The 17,201-nt window shown below is 35.1% G+C and overlaps 1 protein-coding gene across 8 annotated transcripts in view; it reads left to right on the top strand.

Moving 5' to 3' along the window:
- The window catches only part of RELCH (RAB11 binding and LisH domain, coiled-coil and HEAT repeat containing), a 122,228-nt gene extending 106,399 nt beyond the window's left edge, over positions 1-15,829 (top strand). For 7 of the 8 annotated variants that reach the window (XM_082352973.1, XM_082352972.1, XM_082352974.1 and 4 more), the window contains 3 exons: positions 762-850; positions 5,439-5,509; positions 14,130-15,829. In XM_082352973.1, the coding sequence (XP_082209099.1) occupies positions 762-850; positions 5,439-5,509; positions 14,130-14,250 (281 nt within the window). In that variant the 3' untranslated portion in view covers positions 14,251-15,829. The other variant, XM_082352975.1, reaches the window with a different exon arrangement.
- Positions 15,830-17,201: the final 1,372 nt, after the last annotated feature.

The following is a 17,201-nucleotide window of genomic DNA, read 5'->3' as shown; positions in this document are numbered from 1 at the left end:
CTTTTACCAATCTTTTGATGTAGGACTGAGGCATTTCTTTTGTGAGTCTGCTGATTAGAATTAAACATCAACTTTCTTAGGTGAACCACATTCGTAATATAACTGTCTATGAATTTCAGCTTAGGTTTCTTTAAAGAGAATCCAGAGACATTTCTGATACTGGGTACTGAATTTTTCTAGATTTTTGTATTTTTCTTTATATTTAAATATGTATATATTTACAGTTGTCTTATATACATAATTAAGCAGCAATTTTTTTTAACAACTTTATTGGAATATAACTGCTTTACAATGTTGTGTTAGTTTCTGCTGTTTAACAAAGTGAATCAGCTATATGTATCCAAGCAGCAGTGTTTTAAGCAACTGGCCTTTATCAATTTTTTCTGAAACTTTCAACTTAGTTGTCATGGAAACATTAATTTTTTTACTTTTCATACTCATTTAAACATCCAATTAAATTTCATGATTTAATTTTCACCCTTATTATTTCATATGTTTACATACCATGTAATTAAATTATGTGCTGTTACAATAATCAATGCCACTGACATAAAGAGATTTGTGGGAATAAACACAGTTGCCTCTTGACAAGTAACTAACTCAACAAATACAGATCATGCTTGATGGAAGCCTGTTTGCTCTAAGTGATCAGCATGCCATAGGCAGCATTTAAGAGATCTGCTTCTTCTATATTCTTCTGTTGTTCTGTTGGACATACCAGTTTGGTTTTTTTTTAATGTCCTTAACTACCTCATCTCAAGTCATTTCAGAGGATTTAATGGTTAATCACTTCTTACCTGGTCTCAGATGTTTACGAATTGACATGGAACATCTTTCTCCAGAGCATGAGGTAAGCTACTTATCATGATTAAGCCACTGTGATTATCAGTGCCACGTTCATGTGTTTTAATATCTCCTATATAGACTTTCATTCCTCTCAGTATGTGGTGTGATTATGATATGCTGTGCCTAATTTTTTAAAGTTTAGTTCAGCATCATTTTATGGATTTATTTACTAGCTATGAGATCTTAAGCCACTCCTTTAACATCTTTGAGCTTCTGTTTAATTCTGTAAAGTAGGAATAACGTTCTGTCCTTCACTGAATATAATTAGAATTTAGTAAGAGAATGTATGTGAAATGCTTTTTATCTGTAAAATGCTGTACAGTATTATCTCTGACCATTAACTTTCTTAGAAGCAAAGTTTCTATTTTCTCTCTCCATTTCCTCATAACTCTTTTCATTCTATTTGTCTTCCAGTATTCTCCAAAACCCTGTTTGTCATTTATTTCCTATTCTATATCTTCAACCTGTTTTTCTAGCAGCTTTTCTTTAACCTATTATCGTGTTTGACTCTTCCCTCCTAAACAAATCAAAACAAAAACAAAATCTTCCCTTCATCCCTCCCTCATATCTCTTTTTCCTCCCAGCAGTTTACACCCCCTCTCTCAACTTTCACACTGTCTGTTGGTACGTCGTATTCATTACCATCACAGTAATCCAACAAAACTTCTGTCTCTACGATCACTACTGATCACAGTGCTGCACCGAAAGGACACTTTGCAGGCCTGATAGGAGCATGCAGGAGTATGTCGCCTTTTCATCCATCTCTTCGTCAACACTTGGTATTCTGAGACTTTTTAAATTCAGCAGATATAAAGTGGTATATCACTATGGTTTTCATTTGCATTTCCCTGATTATTGTCAAACTTGAGAATTCTTTGTATGTTCACTAACATCAAAGCCTTTTTAGGTTTTTTGCCCATTTTTCCCACTTTGGGTTGTCTTTTTTCCTGTTATTTCCTTGAAGTTTGTTATATAATTGGAATATCAGTATTCGGTCAGTTTTGTGTCTTATGAATATCTTTTTCCAATTTTTGATGTTTTTTCACATTTTTGGCCCATTTGAACACTGATTTTTAATTTTTTAATAGATTGATTGATCATTTCCATGACATGATCTCCTATACTTTCTTCTTAAAACGTTTAAAGTTGTATTTTCACAATAGAATTCTTAATCCATCTAAAATTAGTTTTTACATATGATGTGAGGTAGTGCTTAAGTTAAATTTTTTTCTATATGGATAACCAGTTGTCCCATTATTGCTTATTGAACAGTGCATCATGTCTATACTGATTGACAGTGCCACCTCTATCATAGATGATGTTTCCTTGTATGCATGTGTCTGTTATTAGGGAACATTCTTTTCCACTGGTCTCTTTCTCAATTATTGTAACATTGATACCCTGTCTTCATTACAGTTGCCTTGTTAAAAAGTCCTAAAATCTAATAGGGCAAGTCCAACACCCTGTCCTTTTTTAGAACTGTTCATGACCCCTAGCGTTTTTATGTAAATTTTAGCATTATCTTATGAGACTCCAAGAAAGATCTCGTTGAGATTCTGATTGAAATTGAGTTGATTCTATAAATTAATTGGGAGAGACATCAACTTCATGATTTTGAGTCTTCCTATCCAGAACATACTATATCTTATGTTTATTTAGATCTCCTTTAATGTCTTTTAATAAAGTTTTATAACTTTGTTTGAAAAAACTGTCACTTTATATCTATAATGTTATAATGCTACCTTTTTTAGGATTATATGTTTTTTAACCCTTTCTTGCTGATGTATAGCAATAATATAACTTTTGTATGTTGAACTTATGTCTGGCCAACCTGAGAAACTTTATTATTAATTCTAATAATAAAATGTCACTGGATTTTTTATAAGTTTCAAGTGTAGAAAAGTCACCTGTAAATAATAGATTCTTGCGTAATACTTTTATTTTTTTCCCTTTTCCTTACTGTAGGATCTATTATATTGCTATCCCTCTTTTACTTCTGATATCAATTTGTTTCTTGCTTTCTTTTTAAAATAGTTTTGATAGGGGTTTATCAATTCTATTAACCTTTTCAAATATTGAACCTTTGGCTGTGTTGACTTTTCTCTATGTGTTAGTTTCATTGATTTCTATTTTCATCTTTATTTCCTTCTGCTTTCTTTAGATTTGATTTTTTTTCTGTTTTTCTAACTCCTTAAGGAGGAGGCTTAGATTATTTACTTGTTAACTTTTCTCCTTTTTGGATACATAAATTTAAGGCTCTAAGCGTTCCTTTAGCCACATCCCTTTTACTGCATTGTAGCTTTGTTATCATTTAGTTCAAATTAGATTCTCATTTCCATTATATTTTTATTGATCCATGGATTTTGTTTCATAAGGTAAAGGCAGTTAATTTTATGAGTCAGTTCTTTTATATTTGTATTAACTTTTTGTAATCTGCTTGTTCTATCAGCTATTGAAAGACATGTTAAAATTATGATTGAGAGTTGCGTCTTTCTCCTTTTAGTTTTATCAATTTTTGCTTTGTATATTTTATAGATTCCCTTTATCAGCCTGAGGAAGTTCGCTTTTTTTGCTAGTTGCTTGAGTATTTTTATCATGAAGGGGTGTTGAATATTGTCAAATGTTTTTTCTGCGTCAGTTGAGATGATTACATGGTTGTGGTTTTTTATTCTCTTACAGTGTTTTATATTAATGGATTTTTATATGTTAAAGCAACCTTTGCACTACCGCAATAAATCCCACTTGGTTATGGTATATAATTCCTTTTATATGAAGGTAGATTCAGTTTGCTAGTATTCTGTTCAGGATTTTTGCATCGAAAATGAAGGCCACTTGTAGAATAGAACAAATAAGAAGGCTTATTTTCACTACCTTCCATTATTGTAGAGTGGGACTGAAAATAGGGGGAGTGGTTAAAAGTTTTTGAAAGGATCAGACTCCCAGATTCCCTTTTGAACCTTGGTGGAAGACTGGAGCTTTCCTTTCTAGACTTGAGATATCAGGCCTAGCTGAGAGCAGGAATAAGGTGCTATAATGAAAGGAGGGAAATTAAGTCGAAGGTATAGTTAGTCATTAGAAAGCTCATTACCTTTCTACTTCTTGGCTCCAGGAATGGGATGGCAGCCAGAATTATATTTGCAGGGAAAAAAAGATTGGCAGAAAGTTTGTGCCAGAGTCACCTTAAAGTGAATTTACTCATGCATGAAGAGATCCTAATCAACGTTTTAGTACCTCAGTCTTTAGTGGATATCCCAAGATCACCAACCATTTGAGAAAAGCCTCTGACATCAAAGACAGAGGTGAAAACATACACACAAGAAAAAGGATACTGGAGGGAACAGACAATACAGGGAGCGGAAGACAAAGTACAAAAACTCTCCCAAAAAAACACTGATGAAAAAGAAAATAGCCAAACAAACGAAATCTGTAATCTGTCAGATGAGAGAGCGGGAAAACATTAAAAAATCAAAAGTCTTTACCATAATCTGCAAGGCACTAGAGGACCCAGCTCCTTCCTCCTTACCTCCCGGGCCTCACCTTCTACCTTCTGCCTTGCTCACTCTGCACCCACCACTCTGGCTTCCAGGCTTAGAATACAATAGACATACTCCCTCCTGGAGTCTTTGCTCAGCCTCTAACCCGGGTCTCACACACTTACTCCTCATGTCCCTCAGGTTCTTGCTTAAATATCATCCTCTCCATGAAACCTGCTTAGAACACCTCCATGTAAATTGTGATATTCTTCACTTTGGCCTTCTATACCCCTTATCTCACTCAGTGTTCTTTCCAAAGCCCTTATCACTTTGTAATATACTATATGATTTACTTATTTTTTGTGTTTGTTGTCTATAACAAAGGAACATAAGCTCTCCTCAAGGAGGGAATGTTGTCTATTTGCTGCATCCTCTGTGTCTAAAAACATGCCTAGCACAAAGAGGGTGACAATAAGTTTGTTGTCTAGTGACCTCCATGCACAAATATGGGCCAAGAAAACTCAGGAGGGCCATTTGGTTTCCGGTGTGGGTGCCAGCATTTGGGGCAGCAGCTTCCATCCCTCCACCCTTTCCATTACTCAGTCTCCCCGCAAGAGTGATAGCAACTCTTAGACACCCATTGTCTCCCCAGTTTTAGTGACCACAGACCCATATCTGGTCTCTGCCCTAGACTTTAAAATAGAGCATCTTGCTTTTTGCAACCTGGAAAAAGCAAGGGACAAGGGACAGAACAGCTTTTACTGGGAAAATATGTCTGACCATGGTATGTGTATTTGTTAAATGTATAGATGTATATAAATTTTACTTTTAACATTAGATAGTGGGGAAAGCTAAGGGAGAATGGAATCAGACTCAGAAGGAAGGTTAGTGAAAATCAAAGTGAATTATTAAGTTATACAACTGAGATCTTTTAAAGCTATTTCGGTACCTAGTCTAGCAATCCAATGTGAATTCCTTTAACAAAGTAACTGCCAAAATTTTCAATTTTTGGTTAACATATTAGCTTATGGGAATATTAAAAATTCAATTAAAAACTTTAAACCATAGCATTTTACTATGTTAACAGTATTTCTCTAAAGTCATTTTTTTTTAAATCAGGTTATTTTAACTTCCATGATAAAAGAATGTGAACAAAAAGTAGAGAACAAGACGGTCCAAGAGCCTCAAGGGTAAGACATTAATTCTTCTTTTAAGGCTTTAGTTAACCTTAATTTCTCTATATGAATTTTCTTTAGGTGGGTATAGTGTTTTATATTGTGTTATTTTATGGTCATTAATTTAGAAGACAAGAAAATCCTTTAAATCAGCAGTTCTCTAATGCTAATCCATAAACCATCTGGGAAATATAAAATTCAGATCTCTATCTCATTCTCTGTGACCTCAACATTCTGAGTCAGCCTAGGGATCTGTATATTTAAAAGCTTCCAACAAACACACTAATTTGAAAAGATATATGCACCCCAATGTTCATAGCAGCATTATTTATAATTGCCAAGGTATGGAAGCAACCTAAGTGTCCATCAGCAGATGAATGGATAAAGAAGATGTGGTGTGTGTGTGTGTGTGTGTGTGTGTGTGTGTGTGCGTATATATATATATACGCACACACACACACACACACACATATACATACATACATACAGTAGAATACTACTCAGCCATAAAAAAGAATGAAATTTTGCCATATACAACAACATGGATGGACTTGGAGGGTATTATGCTAAACAAAATAGATCAGAGAAAGACAAATGCTGTATGATATCACTTATATGAAGAATCTAAAAAATACAACAAACTAGTGAATATAACAAAAAAGAAATAGACTCATAGACATAGAGAACAAATTAGTGGTTACCACTGGGGAGAGGGAAGGACGGAGGGGCAATATAGGATTAGAGGATTAAGAGGTACAAAGTATTATGTATAAAATAAACTACAAGGATATATTGTACAACACAGGGAATATAATCAATATTTTATAATAACTATAAATGGAGTATAACCTTTAAAAATTATGAATCATTATATTATAAACCTGTAACTTATATAAGATCGTACATCAACTATACTTCAGTAAAATATAAAAATAAAATAAATACAAGCTTCCAAAGAGATTCTGATAGGTAGCTGGATTTGGGAATCACTGGTGAACATAGTTTGTAGAAATTTATGAGAGGAGTTGTAAGATTTAACTTGATTCACTGCATAAAGGATTGTCAGAGATTCAGTGAAATTAAAATATGAACATAGATGTGAAAGAATAAAGTTGGGCATTTCAGGACAGGAAGTAATTTACAAATAGTCTGTGTGTACTCTCTCTCTGAAGTAACCTTGAACAGTTGATCTTAAATGGACTCTGTTAGGCATGAAAAGCTCAACGGTGTTTCCTTTATAAAACTGACTACCAGGAATAAGTGTTTCATCTTGTCAGGCTAGGTACACAGAAGCACACTCCTCCACACCCACAACCCCAAGACACACACACACACACACACACACGAGTCTTTTGCCTTTTACTATGAGTCAAAACTCTTGCTTTAGCCTCCTAGAATGGTGGGAGCTCTTCTGTCATTTTAGCCATGGAAAGTTATAAAACAATAGACATACTTTGATAGGTTTCTATTCTGAACACAAAATCCATAAAATTAACATTAAGGCAAATAATTCTGTTCATTAGTTGTACATTAAATATTAAAATTATTTGGTGCCTTATTAGTTTAAAATGTAAAAGGTTTTGGACCAAAATTGAGAAAAATTATATGTGAGATACATTCTAAATGAAATTTCATGAATTATCATGTAGGAATTTTACAAGAAAGAAATCTCTTTGTAACTTCCTAAGATTGCTAAGGTTATATGACCTTCCTTTTTAAGAAAAAAAAAAAATTCACTTTCATAATCATATTTTCCCATGTTATTCAAATCCTCTATATTATCATTTATTATCATAACTCTTTTTTTTAATTTATTTTTTTATACCGCAGGTCCTTATTAGTCATCAATTTTATACGCATCAGTGTATACATGTCAATCCCAATCTCCCAATTCATCACACCACCACCCACACATGCCTCTGCTTTCCCCCCTTGGTGTCCATACGTTTGTTCTCTACATCTGTGTCTCAATTTCTGTCCTGCAAACCAGTTCATCTGTACCATTTTTCTAGATTCCACATATATGTGTTAATATACGGTATTTGTTTTTCTCTTTCTGACTTACTTCACTCTGTAGGACAGTCTCTAGATCCATCCACGTCTCTACAAATGACCCAGTTTCGTTCCTTTTTATGGCTGAGTAATACTCCATTGTATATATGTACCACATCTTCTTTATCCATTCGTCTGTTGATGGACACTTAGGTTGCTTCCATGTCCTGGCTATTGTAAATGTTATTCAAATCCTCTATATTATCATTTATTTTTTTTAACTCTTACTGTAGAGAATTTCAAAATAACACAAAAATAAACATGATATAATGATTTCCCATGTACTCATCACTCAGCTTCAACAATTATCAATTCATAGTCAATTTTATTTCATCTATACCCAACTCTTTTCCCCTCCCATATTCTGATATGCATCTCTAAAAGATAAGTGCTATTTTTTTAAACATAAACACAATATCATCACACCATAACAACACCTTAATATCATTTATTATCTGGCCTTTGTTCAAATTTCTAATTGTTTCATAAATGTCATTATTGATTTGTTGTTTGTTTTTTCCTTACAGTTTGTTTCTTTGAGTCAGGATCCAACATTCCATATATTATAAGTGGTTAATATGTTTCTTGAATCTCTTTCAATTCAGAGGTTCCCCTTGTATCTCTTTTTTTCTCCATACAGTTTACTTGTTGAAGGAACTGAGTCATTTGTCCTATAGAGGCTCCCACAGTCCAAATCTTGCTAATTGCATTTCCCTCGTGTGTTTCAAAATGTTCCTCTGTATTTCCCATAAATTTACTAGTTGGATCTAGATCTAGAGATGTAATCAGGTTTGGGGCATGTTTTTTATTTGCCAAGACTTCTACATAGGAGGAGGTGTGTTTTCATCGTGAGGCAGGTAATGTCTGATTCTCTCTTTTTTTGGTGATGTTAACATCTATTAATGATGAATGCTAGATCCGTTAATCCATTAGCAATTACAAAATGTATTACTCTATCAATCCTTCTTCATTTGTGAGCTAGAATTCTTCAGAAAGAAAACTGTCCCCCATATGTACTATTTTTACCAAGTCATACCGTTTATATAGTAAAGACAAGATAAATGTTCAATTCTTTCTCTTTGTGTACCAGTTTCCAAAGTAATGAACTGATCCACCCTCCAACCAGAGGCAAAAGAAAAGAAAAAAGGGATTACATGCAGAAATATCAGCACTGTGCAAAAGGACAAAAGTTTCAGAAAAGCATATTTGGGAACTGAAATTAAAGCTAGAGCACAGAGTATGTACGGGAGAACAATAGAGATAAGTCTATAAAGGTAGACGGGCACCGTTAATAAAGAACTTTGTATGCCACATGAGAGGTTTGGACTTATCCTGTGGCCAGGAGTCAACAAACTTTCTCTGTAAAGACAGTAAATATTTTAAGCTTTGCGATTCATACGGTCTCTGTTACAAGTACACAGTTGAACTCTGCTATTGTAGCAGTAAGCAGCCATTGACAACATGGAAATATATGGCTTTGGCTGCATTCCAATAAAACTTTATTTACAAAAACAGGCAGCAGAATGGATTTGGCCTGTGACCCTTAGTTTACCAACCCTTAGTAACTTTGCTTCTCAGGCCTTAGGGTCCATCAGAATCACCTGGAAATTTTTGGGTGCCATCTCCAGAGTTTTTGATTCAGAAGATCTGGATGGAGCCTGAGAATTTGAATTGCAACAAATTCCCAGGTGATGTTAATACTATGGGTCCAGGAGCCACACTTTGCGAACCGCTGCTTTGGAAGCCATGCTCTAGTGAGTACAAGCAACAGAGAAGCAGATGGAACAGAAAGCTACTGTAGTAACCCATGATGAAGGCAGGTGTGGGCATGGATGGGCAGGTAATAATAAGATACACTCATAAACCAGACACCATTCTCAGCATTTTTCATATATTTGCTAATAATTTATCATAATAACCCTATGAAGTAGATACTATTACTATTCCCATTTTACAGATGACACAGAGGTTAGGTAACTTGCTCAAAGGCCACCTAGCTACTAAGTGGAGGAACCAGAATTCAAACCCAGGCATTGTGGTTCTTGAGACCATGGTCTTAACCACCATGTTTTACTGCCTATATGTAACAGTGAGTATGAGAATAAGATGGACTCAAGATATATTCAAATGTGAACTCAGTTTAACTTGGCAACAGATTAGAGTAAGAGAGAACTAGAATCTAATAAGGATTCCCAGATTGAATGATGGCACGGTACAACCAATTGGAACTGTTCTGAAGAGGAATATTTAACATTTGAGGTACAGGAAGAAAAACACTACAAGCAGTTGTTGAGATTTAGGAACAATTAGGATATAGGTGGTAATTAAAGGCTTAGATAAGGACTAGAGGTGGATGGATGATATCACTTGGAAATGGAGCTCAGACCTGGAATTAGACCAACATTTAAAATGCAGCATTTAAGGAACTTCCCTGGTGGTGCGGTGGTTAAGAATCCGCCTGCCGATACAGGGGACTTGGGTTCGAGCCCTGGTCCGGGAAGATCCCACATGCCGGGAGCAACTAAGCCCGTGCGCCACAACTACTGAGCCTGTGCTCTAGATCCCAAGAGCCACAACTACTGAAGCCCACACACCTAGAGCCCATGAGCCCATGCTCCACGACAACAGAAGCCACTGCAAGGAGAAGCCCGTGCACCGCAACAAAGAGTAGCCCCTGCTTGCCACAACTAGAGAAAGCCCACACGCAGCAATGAAGACCCAATGCAGCCAAAAATAAATAAATAAAATAAATAAATTTTTTTTAAAAGTGCAGCATTTAAGAGAAGCTTAACTGAGAAATAGGAGGCAAATCAGAGTGGTGTCAAAAAATCAAATAGGGGTTTCAAAGAGAAGGAGTAGTGATCTTTGATTTGCAAGATATAGCGATGTGGAGAGAGAGAGAACTATTCTAGGACATAAATAATTTTAAAGATAGGCCAGAAGTAAGAGATTCTATAGATTCAGAATCAACAAGAAATGGCAGCTGGTTGGCTATGAGTTGCAAAGGAAAGATCTGAGAATCCCTTGAAAGCCTGCAGTAAGAAGACATTACTTTACAAGGCAGCCCATTTCATTTTTAACAACTCTGTTTTTAAAATATTCCTTTCTCACCCTGAGTTAAAGTCTCCCTTCCTATAACATCTACTCTCTGTACCAGGTTTTCATCATTTGGCGAGGGGTCAGAGTCAGACCCTTTTGTCTAACTGATAAAAATGTAAACTCTTTCTTCAGAAAAAAAAAAAAAAAAAAGCCATAATGCAATGGTTCTTTACTAGAAAGCTTTGTAAAATACATACCTGGGTCCTCTACCCCAGATGGAAAAAATCAGAATCACTGGGGTTAGGTCTAGGTGTCCACATTTCAAAAAGTTCCCCCAGGTAATTGTGATGTGCATCAGTAGAGCTCTATAGATATATACAGCCGTGCAGATATATATTATATATCTCATTTTTCACGAGTAACAGAGAGAGGTATCTTAAGTCTCCTAAATCTTCTCTTCTCCAAACCAAACATTCTTCATTGCTTTCGCTTTTACCTCTTATGGTTTCCAGACTCCTTAGCATCATTGTTGCACTCCTCTTAGAATATCATTAACACTTGATGGGGGACTTCCCTTGTGGCACACGCTCCCAGGGAAGCATGCTCCCAATGCAGGGGGCCCGGGTTCGATTCCTGGTCGGGGAACTGGATCCCCCACTCATGCCACAACTAAGAGTTTGCATGCCACAGCTAAAGAGCTGGCGACCCACAACTAAGGAGGCCCACCTGCTGCAACTAAGACCCAGTGCAACCAAATAAATATTTAAAAAAAAGAAAAAGACTTGATGGTATCTCAAGTATTATCTGAGCCATGTATCCTGTTTTTGTAGATACAAACTAAAATCATACTTATCTTTTACTTAACACTGTTCCTTACAGAAAAAAATAGTACTATAAACCTAGAGTGTTAAGGAAAGGCATCATGGAAAAGATGGGGCTTGAGCTGGGAATTGAAAGATGGCTAGACACGAGATAAAAGAAGAAATATTTAAGTTGAGAATGGTTTGAACAATTAGACTAAGCAGACCTGACTCAAGGGGGTCTAGAAGTTAAGTAGTGATGGTTGGTTAAACACACACACACACACACACACACACACACACACACACATAAGAATTAGATTGCTATGTTTCTTGAATGCCATGCATATTTTATCTTGTAGGTGGTAAGTGGCCACTGAGGATTTTGAGAAGGGGTGTGATATAAAGAAGTGATTATTTAACAGGTGAATCTGACTAATACAAGGAGACCAGATCCAAAACTTTTGGAATAATTCAGTTGTAAAGTATTGGCATTAGAAATAAAAGTAAACAATAAAGAAGATGTTGTAGAATAAAGTCACAAGATTTGATGATAGTTTGAAATGGAGAGCCATTATATTCACTGTTGGGAAGAGAGGAAAAGGATAGAACCACTGGCAAGTAAAAAATAAAAGTGAGTGATAAAAACTCTCCAGAAAATGTGCATAGAGGGAACCTACCTCAACATAATAAGGGCCATATATGACAAACCCACAGCAAGCCTCATACTCAACGGTGAAAAACTGAAAGCATTTCCACTAAGATCAGGAACAAGACAAGGATGTCCACTCTCACCACTATTATTCAACATAGTTTTGGAAGTCCTAGCTACGGCAATCAGAGAAGAAAAAGAAATAAAAGGAATACAGATTGGAAAAGAAGTAAAACTGTCACTGTTTGCAGATGACATGATACTATGCATAGAAAATCCTAAAGATGCCACCAGAAAACTACCAGAACTAATCAATGAATTTGGTAAAGTTGCAGGATACAAAATTAATGCACAGAAATCTCTGGCATTCCTATACACCAACAACGAAAAATCAGAAAGAGAAATTAAGGAAACGATCCCATTTACCATCGCAACAAAAAGCATAACATACCTAGGAATAAAGCTGCCTAAGGACGCGAAAGACTTGTACTCAGAAATAAAAGTGAGGAGTTATTTCTAAAGTTAGGGTATGAAAAAAAACTTGAGACATTGGCTTTATCTAGCAAACAGTGGTAATGTGGGACTGGCCCTCAGGAAAAATGTTGTGATTCAATAAATATTTTTGAGTCATCCTATGGAGATGTTACTTAAAACTTATAGAATGAGTATGTTTTGTAATTGAAGTACTAGAGCAAAATGCTGAGCCTTATGGAGGATTACTTTGTGGGAAGAGGAAAAGCAGCAAGAGAGGGGTTTTCAGAGCACATAGGGACAGACCAGGTTGATGTACTGGCAGAGGAAAAGCAGCAAGAGAGGGGTTTTCAGAGCACGTAGGGACAGACCAGGTTGATGTACTGGCAGAGGAAAAGCAGCAAGAGAGGGGTTTTCAGAGCACGTAGGGACAGACCAGGTTGATGTACTGGCAGAGGAAAAGCAGCAAGAGAGGGGTTTTCAGAGCACGTAGGGACAGACCAGGTTGATGTACTGGCAGGAGAGCAGTGGGAAGAAGAGACTTTCAGGATGGGCATCGTGGTCAGGTATTTAACTGAGTAACTCAGCACGCACCTTTAAAGACCACATAGAACCAGAAGTCTTTGGTAGCAGCACATACTTCATGTATAGATTTAACCAGACGTCTGTTGAGCTCCTGTACCTTGCTCACCACTCATCGTCTTTGACAGGTTCAAACATATTCTCTTACTTAGTCCTCAAGATATTTTGCAATAACAGTTGCAAAATTTTACAGAGGAGGAAACTGAATCAGAGTGATTTAAAGCATCTTGGCCAAAGCCACAAGGCCAATAAGCTGGATTCCTTAATCCATTACAGCACAATTGTTGGATCACTGAAAAATTGTCCTTTATCAGTACTCTGTTCAGTAATATGATAAACCAGCTGTCTTTAGTAGCCATTTAGATTGTGCTTACTTCCTACACAGAAGGTTGGTCAAAAAGAAAGGAAAAGATTTGACACTGTCCATCAAAACTAGTGCAGTTGGCAATTGAGGACATGTTTCTTCTCCCCAACCCCGCCCCCCAAAAAAAGTAATATGTCATAGGATTGTTAAAGACCTCACTGTGATTTCATTTACTCATCTGTGAAAATAGGGATAATATCTATCTTCCAGGGTTGCTGTAAGAATTAAATGAAGTAATGCTGATAATAAGAAGAATAACTAACACTTAGAGCATGCTATTACGTGCCTGGCACTGCTAATAAGCACTTTACACTTGTATAATCCTAAATAGCCCTGTGAGGTAGGTACTAGAATTATCTCCATTTTATAGATGAGGAAACAGAGATTAAATAACTTGCCCAAAGTCACACAGCTGGTAAATGACAGAACCGAGATTCAGTCTCATTCCACACTTGCTCCTAATCACTATACCACACTGCTTCCTTTAAAAAAACAATGAACATGAAAGCTGCTAACCTATTATGGTACCAAAAAACTCTAGTCCATAAATACTTGTTTCCCTTTTGTGATACCAGTTCAGAATGTATTTATTAATGTTATACTACTAAAGAAATGAAAAAATAGATATTTTAGTTTTTTAATTGCTTTACACAAATTTCAAAATTTCTTTCCTAGCTCAATGTCAATTGCTGCAAGCTTAGTGAGTGAAGATACAAAGACCAAGTTTTTGAACAAAATGGGCCAGTTGACAACATCAGGTGCCATGTTGGCCAATGTGTTTCAGAGAAAGAAGTAAAAGCAGGAAGGAAGCCCCCAGTAAACACTAAATGGACCTCAAGCAGACTGGTTCCTTGTACTTGAAGTACTTGCCTTTTTTTATTTCTTTTTTATGTTCTTGCATTATAATTTTATCTTAACCTCCAAAGATATTTGCACTGCTTTTGATTATTGCTGTATATCTGTTAATTTTGGAGTTACAACTGTGGTGATAAAAAATTGAGTTGATAGTCTGTACCAAGCCCCTCCTCTATGTTCTTGTCTTTCAGAATAATTTTATATATATATATAGAAGAGGTTTTTTTTTTAATTTTTGGATGGGATATTAGCAAATATCTGTATGATACACTAAGCTATTACAGTGGTACTTAAAATAATGTAAATTTGCAGTCATTGTTATAAAGTAATAAAAGTGGAGATTACTTAAGTATTTAAATTATGAAGAATAATGCAGACTTTTTATTGTTTCTTAACTGACTAGAAAGAGCCACCAGCATTACTCTGTGCCTTTTGGACTTCAGTTTGTGTGTCTGTAGGAATGGTGTGCATTCCATTCACACAGTGTTTATAATACTGCAATGAATTTGAATTGCAAATCCTACAGTAAGTAGATAATAATGAAACTTTCAATATTTCAGCACTCTCATGAATATTCTTTAAGTGCTATTTAAACCTCCCCATCACTTACATGCGTATAATGGACTTACCTGAGGAAACCCAGCACAGAAGCATGGGGAGTGGTTAACCAAGGTGAATTTTACATACTGGTGTGTAGTAGATTTAAATTCTCAAAACTAAATTTTAGTAAGAAGAACTAATAATTGTGACATTTTTTCCCAAACCGAAATACAGAAAAAATATGGTTTGAATCTAATATTTAACACCTATTTACATAAAATATTTTATTTAAGATGTTTTCTAATGATTTTAATTTCAGAGATTATCTTTTCATTCTGTGTGTTACAGAGAAGTACAGAAAAGTTCAGGACATTTGGGGGCTGCTTTTTTCCCTCTAAACTAAAAATGACATTGGCTAAATTGTGACTGGTTAGTCATCACCTTGTCCCTTGAAGTCAGTGACTATTCTTGTGTTTGATATATATTACATAGAGTCTTAAGTCAGTGTACCGTTCCACTGGAATTTGACAGTTGTCTTTAAAGTAACGCAACTTGAAGTAGAAAAGAGTGGTCCTGGACATAGAAGGGAGGTGGTTGGTTTAAGGGGTTAATGTGAGGCCTTTTTGAAAAATGCATATTTTGGTAAAGAGAATTCTCTTTTGAGCACAGCTGATACAAATGGGTGATTGTCATGTTTGTTGTATAAACTGGTTTAATACACTTGGAACATAGGTGGATTATATTCACTTCCTGGGAAAGCTAGCTTACCACATATTAAAGCTTATAAAATAAGTTGCCATAGGCAAAGCCATTTAAAAAGTTTATTCTGAAATTATTTCTTTTACCTACAGTGAAATAATTGTTAACTAATTAGTCTTTATGGAAACTGTTGGATTCTAGGCATTCCTGAGAAATTGAAAGTGGCTACCTTTCATGTCAAAAATGTTGATCTATTATAAATAAAATGTTTTTGCATACTTGTTTTGGTTTTTGCTATGTGTGTTTATTTTCATTTTGAAACACTATATCCTATATCCAAGCAAAATGAAATGAGAAAGTGTATATTCATTAAAATATATTTTATTTTAGGAATATAAGCTATATAAATTACCTATTTTAGTTTACTTTTACTAAAAAAAGATTATGTTGTATAAAATTAATACATTTCTGAGGTGATTTAAAGAAAAACTGTTTAAATTCTTATTTGCTTTGAACTGTAGTAGAATTAGTATGTTTATTACCTGGTGAATAAATATAATGTATTTTTAATGTGATAATTTTTATTAATTTGACTCCATTTATCTAAATGCTAATGGTTTTTTTGGAAAGGCACCAGCTAGCAAGATACACACTATATCTCAAGTGAGTCCCCCTTATTATGCTGTTAAATATCTTAATGTCAGTAAGACTTCCCATTTATTTTCAAGTTGATTTTTATGGTAAAATATGGATTCTTTAAACACAAGACAGTCATTAATCACTGAAACTGCGTGTGTTCTTCCAAAACAAGCTGTAAAACTCCCGTCCTCACTCTTTTTAAACAGAAGTAAAAATGATACAAATAAAAGTTAAGTTTGCAAAGTAATGAAAAGTTAATTTGAAATTATGCTCCAAAGCAAGGCAGAGACTAAAATTTTTCAGAAATCCAGAAGTGCCATAGTTAACAATTTTGCTGACTTAGTCCAAGAGCAATGCTTGAGTAGTAACACTATCTACCTCTCTATACATAGTATCCTTGACCTTCATTTGTTTCCATCAGCGTGCCTTTTGAAAGATTACTTTGCTAAACATCAGATTGACTTACAACCTGAATGAAATTGTGAGTAATTTAAGTAATTTTAATGGGATATCAATTCAAGGTGCTATCAAACTTACTTTTCTTACAGAAAAAAAAAAAAATTGGTTCAAATAGTCTCTGAACTAAAATTTAGGGAGGTGAAATCAGTGTGTGCTGAATTGTCTTTTCATGACCCTGATTTTTAACATAAACTATTTTAGACCATTACTTGACCTTTAAGGACATAACTTTGTCTAGACCTACCTTGTTGATCTTTGAACAGTGATAGCCAACTGCTGCTAACATTTTGTGCTGATTACCAATTTCTTAACTACTTTTTGTGTAAATAATGTATATTTAAAGAGCTTTGTAATTGGCTACTCTAATTCCTAAAATTCTCCAGATTGTCCAGGTAACAATATTCCAACTTTATTTTGGTTGTTAACTCTCTTACAAGCAAACTGTGAAATAAATTTAGCCTTTCATATGAATAGACGTGTTTGAAAGTTGTAATGTAACGTTGCGGTGTACTTGGTTTGGTTACTATTTTATTTCTGTACGTTTAAAAATAATAG

This window comes from Balaenoptera borealis (genome assembly GCF_965194805.1).
Source record: "Balaenoptera borealis genome assembly, chromosome: 14".
Classification (NCBI taxonomy): domain Eukaryota; kingdom Metazoa; phylum Chordata; class Mammalia; order Artiodactyla; family Balaenopteridae; genus Balaenoptera; species Balaenoptera borealis.
Note: the sequence above shows the minus strand (reverse complement) of the source record. Positions and strands in the feature narration are given on the sequence as shown.